At 40.8% G+C, this 5,254-nt stretch overlaps 1 protein-coding gene across 1 annotated transcript; it reads left to right on the top strand.

Annotated features, from left to right (window-relative positions):
* The first annotated feature begins 969 nt into the window (after positions 1–969).
* Positions 970–1,905, top strand: LOC116874332 (olfactory receptor 149-like). The gene has a single exon (XM_032868999.1). The coding sequence runs from the start codon at positions 970–972 to the stop codon at positions 1,903–1,905; it is 936 nt and encodes a 311-aa protein (XP_032724890.1).
* Positions 1,906–5,254: the final 3,349 nt, after the last annotated feature.

The raw sequence follows: 5,254 nt of genomic DNA on the forward strand, positions 1-5,254 counted from the left end.
TGATTGAAGTCTATTCAATAATTTGTTTTTTTTTTTTAAGATTTTATTTATTTATTTGATAGACAGAGATCACAAGTAGGCAGAGAGGCAGGCAGAGAGAGAGGGGGGAAGCAGGCTCCCTGCAAAGCAAAGATCCTGATGCGGGGCTCAATCCCAGGACCCTGAGATCATGACCTGAGCTGAAGGCAGAGGCTTTAAACCACTGAGCCACCCAGGCACCCCTATTCAATAATTTGTTTAACAGACATTTATTGACAAATAATTGCCAAATGCCAACGTTAAAGGGAAGCACTTAAAGGAGTAAGTTTAAGTTATATAAAATAAAGGGACATTTTTAATTGGGATTTATGTTTTTGCAAGACACTCTCACAGACATGTCATAAACTTTCCTAAGATACCAGGATATTTTTATTGTTGATATTGTTGTTATAATAATTATGATTTTCATTTTGTAGACAATGAAGCCACATCTATCAAAGATGTATAAGTGGTTTTAAATAGTTTAGCCAATAAGCGGCAAAGCCAGGATTCAAATGAAGTGCTCTGATTTCCAACACAATTTCCCCCCTGATTTTTCTAGAGGAACATGAATCGTGGAAGTTTGTTACTCAAAGACACCATGAGAGTTCAAAATACAAATATGCCTAAAGACAGTAAATACTAAAGTGAATGAACAGCAGTAAAAAGATTTCTCAACATGAGAATACTTTGAATCCGTCTCTAAACTTCTGATCTAGTCACAGAGGCAACCATCAGTCTCTAAAAAACATTCCTCCCAGGAGTGGGATGGAAATTGGCATTTCTTATTACCTGATGTTTTTATGTACATCTTGCCATTCACAAGAAGGTTGGTCTTGATTGTTAAAAACAGAGCCAAAGCACTCATCAGCGAAACGCTTGAGAATTTGATGTTGGTGTTCGGACGTTGGTGTCTTGATTTCCTTCTCGAGGTCTGACTTTTTCACAGCTATGAGGAATCTCTCAGTAGTGACTGAATTTATCCTGCTGGGCATCCCCCACACGGAGGACCTGGAGAGCATGCTCTTTGTCCTGTTTTTGGGCTTCTACATCTTCACTCTTCTGGGGAACCTGCTCATCCTCCTGGCGATTGTCTCCTCCACTCGGCTCCACACCCCCATGTACTTTTTCTTGTGTCAACTGTCTGTGTGTGACATATTTTTCCCTTCTGTGAGCTCCCCCAAGATGCTCTTCTACCTCTCAGGGAACAGCCGGGTCATCTCCTACGTAGGCTGCGCATCCCAGCTCTTCTTCTACCACTTCCTGGGCTGTACCGAGTGCTTCCTGTACACGGTGATGGCCTATGACCGCTTTGTCGCCATCTGCTACCCTCTGCGCTACACAGTGATCATGAGCCACAGAGCGTGTGCCAGCCTGGCTGTGGGGACCTCCTTTTTTGGCTGCATTCAGGCCACCTTTCTAACCGCTCTCACCTTCCAGTTGCCCTACTGTGGCGCCAACGAGGTGGACTATTTCTTCTGTGATATCCCTGTGATGCTGAAGCTGGCTTGTGCTGATACCTCAGCCCTGGAGATGGTGGGGTTCATCAGTGTGGGTCTCATGCCCCTCAGTTGTTTCCTTCTCATCCTCACCTCCTACAGTCGCATTGTCTGCTCCATCCTGCAGATCCGCTCTGCAGAGGGCCGGCGCCGTGCCTTCTCCACCTGCAGTGCCCACCTCACTGCCATCTTGCTTTTCTACATGCCAGTGGTCCTCATCTACCTAAGGCCAACCCCAAGCCCCTGGCTGGATGCAACTGTCCAGATCCTGAATAACCTGGTCACCCCCATGCTGAACCCCTTGATTTACAGCCTCAGGAACAAGGAAGTCAAATCATCTCTGAGGCAGGTGCTACATCACTTGGGCTTCCTTCCTGAGCCATTGTAGGGATAGAACGCTAGGAAAGGTTCAACCACACTTTGTAGCTTCTGTAACAATTTTATGGGGTTCTCACAAATACTTTTGAATTGGAAAGCACAGGTATTATTATGATTATCTCCATTTTAGAATGTGGGGACTACAATTCCAAGAGTTTAATGTGACTTGTTGGAGGACACATGAGGAGGGAATGGTAGAATGAAGACTCTAGGGCGGGTGTTCTGGCTCTGGGACTTCTCTCTTAAGGATCTCATGCTGCTAATGAAAGAAGGAAGGAGCTCTCCCTAGGAAGCAGAACAAACTGGACCTTCTGCTTCCAAGTATTTATTTTCTGCCTCCTCCTATAGCCCCTCCACCTCTTCCTTCCCCCTCACCCTGGCATTTCTTTGACCTGGCTGTAGTGATTGTTTCCTCAAATGCTTGCTTTGGTGAAAACCTCCTTTTACTGGTCTAGGAGTTGTTGAAAGAAAATGGGAGGGGTACATACCTGAGGTTTCAAGTGACACCCTACAAAAACGTAAAGAAGTTGTGCTAAGAGAAGTCTTCCAGCTGAGGGCTGAGGTGGGTCTCTGAGTGGAGCAGAGCTTCTGACTGATGTATAGTCAGCTACAGACGCTATCTGCTGGGCTCAGAACTAGAAGCAGGTGTGGATGAGAATTTGGAAGGGACAGATGGGGGAATCCACAGAGGGTGACTGTGCTGTGATACTCTTTGGACTTGGCTTTGTACTGCTCACTGCCACCAGGGAGTGATGTTGGGTCCACGCTATCATTGTTTTGTATCTTTGGTGTCTCTGTTTAACGAAGGGGATGAAGTTTGGTCCCATCACTAAATTTCTTCACTTACTGGCTGAAATATGGTAAAAATGAAAACATGCACTATTTCAGTACAGCAAACTATTGTTTTTATGACTGAATGCAATGCAATGTTCTAGTTGGGGAATACAGTTGCTATGATGTTTCTTTTCACAGTGATATAGAAAGAGGCCACAGGGAGGATGGCAATGGAAGAAGAAGGGCAAAAACAGAGAGACCAGCTCTCTTCTCCTATCTGTACTTCTTAGAATGAGGGAGCAGCCAAGGAACTTGCCAGACCAGACTAGTGCCTCTGGGTCTGTGCCTTCTGCCACTGGGGTAAGGGACCTCAGTGCCTTGGATGTTCTCAGTAGACCCCAGCCTGATTCCATACTCTCCTTCCCTCCAGAAGTCATTACTCTCTTGAATTTTGTGCTTATTATTCTCATTTTTCTTTAAGTTTTACCCCATATGTTTGTGTCTCTCAATGCCATATTGCAAGTTTTTGAACTTTATATTAATTTAATTCTATTGAAATTTGTTATTTTTACTTAAATGTTACTCTTTTGACATTTATGTCTTTGCATGTGTCTGAAATTAGTTCATCACTGCCAAAGTGCAAATTCCATTGTACAGATTTATCAATGTTAACTTTCTGTTGTTTTTACTTATAAATAAATGTGAATTTCCACAATATAAGAATCCTTTCATTTTAAACAGCCAAAATGTTTGGTGGGTTCTTTCTACTTTTTGGTATATATAGATATGACACAAGGATACAATCATCAGTCTCTCTTTAAGACTTCCTTCTAAAAAAAGAGAAAATGAAAATTTTATTTAGTTTGGGTTTTCCCAAACTCTGAGAGAAAGGTTTGAGTTTAAACAATTTTGGGGGGAAGATTATCCCAGAAAACATGATAAAAGAGAAGGAAAGTGACACAGGGAAAGAACAGTCAATTAAGCAAGTGTCAATGAATGGGTTACCACTGTGAGGAACTGGGGCTCAACTGTACCAAGGATCTTCTGAAAAATGGTGTATAACAACCTCAAAGTTGTCCTACTGAGTTGCAAAAGAATCTGGGTATATTTTTATACCAATTCCTGCCCCCTATTGGTTGGTGGATGTTCTTGGGAGCATTAATTATCACAAGTATCTGGACTGCTCCATACATGTAGACTCAAAAAAATTCCTTGGCCAAAGACTACTCCCAGGTAGAAGACATGGAGAGTCCATGGTACCTAAGGACACTGCCTGAAGGTGACCTCTGGAGTGGGGTAAGGGGATACGGACTGAGGTCCTAAGAAATGTTATGGTTATAATTCTTTTAATTCTAAACTAGTATCTTTCAAAATGCAAACCACACAATACTACTCTGCTTCTTTAGGATTTTAAACAACGATTTGATGCTTATAGGTTGAATTATAATAACTTAGTAACTAGTAAAGGATCTGTAAAATTTACAATCAGATCCAACGTACCTCTTTAGTCTCGTCAAAGCCAAACGTTCACCCAGCGACACATATGTCTCTCTCACACACACTCTCCTTCCTAGCTAAACTGCCCTTGCTATTCCTTAAAGATACCTCTTTACATTATTTATTTGTTGTCTTGTTCTTTTAACAAACACATATGTATTGAGTAATTACTATGCTAAACACTGAAGTCATAAAAATCTCTAAGTAATGTTCTTTTTTTTTTTTAAAGAAGCTTATAGCTAAATACGAGAGGTGGATATACACATGATTAAAGTAAAACATAATAAAAAGAGAGAGGGAAAAAACTATAAGATCCTCTTAATGATAGAGAACAAATTGAGGGTTGAAGGTTAAGGAGAACACTCATTACGATGAACACAGGGTATAGTATGTAAGTAATGAACACTGAATTCTAATCCTGAAACCAATATTGCATTGTATGTAAACTGACTAGAATTTAAATAAAAATGTAAAAAAAATAAATAAAATATAATAAATATTGTATGAAAAATATAAAATAGACTAGTAAAATGAAAACAGAAATTATTAATCCTATAAAGATGTTGAAGAAGGTTCCAAAACACATTTCAAGTATACTCATTCATAATTTCGTGCCTTTATAAATATATTTTCTCCTCTTGGGATTCCCTTCCTTGATTCCTCTGTTAGAAAAAATTCTACTCATCCTTCAAAACCCAAGCTGAACAGTTATTTTTTTGTGAAATTTCTTTATCTCAGATACAAGTTCTTATTTCTCTGTTTCAATTTTATATTATGACAAAGTAACAATTCATCACATGAGAAAAAGTTTGACAAAGTGACCCTAAAGGGTAACAGCTAACTAGGAGCAGAGAGGTGAAACAAGGGAGACAGATGGGTACTTACAGTTCAGAACTACACGAGCCCTCATTTGTTGCATTAATAAATCAAAGCGTGACTTCTAGATGACATTTTTAAGGATCTTTATTTTTGGGGGGTTCCTGGGTGGCTCAGTTGGTTAAGCATCTGCCTTCTCCTCAGGTCATGATCCTGGGTCCTGGGATTGAGCCCTGCATGGGACTTCCTACTCAGCAGGGAGCCTGCTTCTC

This window comes from Lontra canadensis, unplaced genomic scaffold (assembly GCF_010015895.1).
Source record: "Lontra canadensis isolate GAN:19392208 unplaced genomic scaffold, GSC_riverotter_1.0 scaffold36, whole genome shotgun sequence".
NCBI lineage: Eukaryota > Metazoa > Chordata > Mammalia > Carnivora > Mustelidae > Lontra > Lontra canadensis.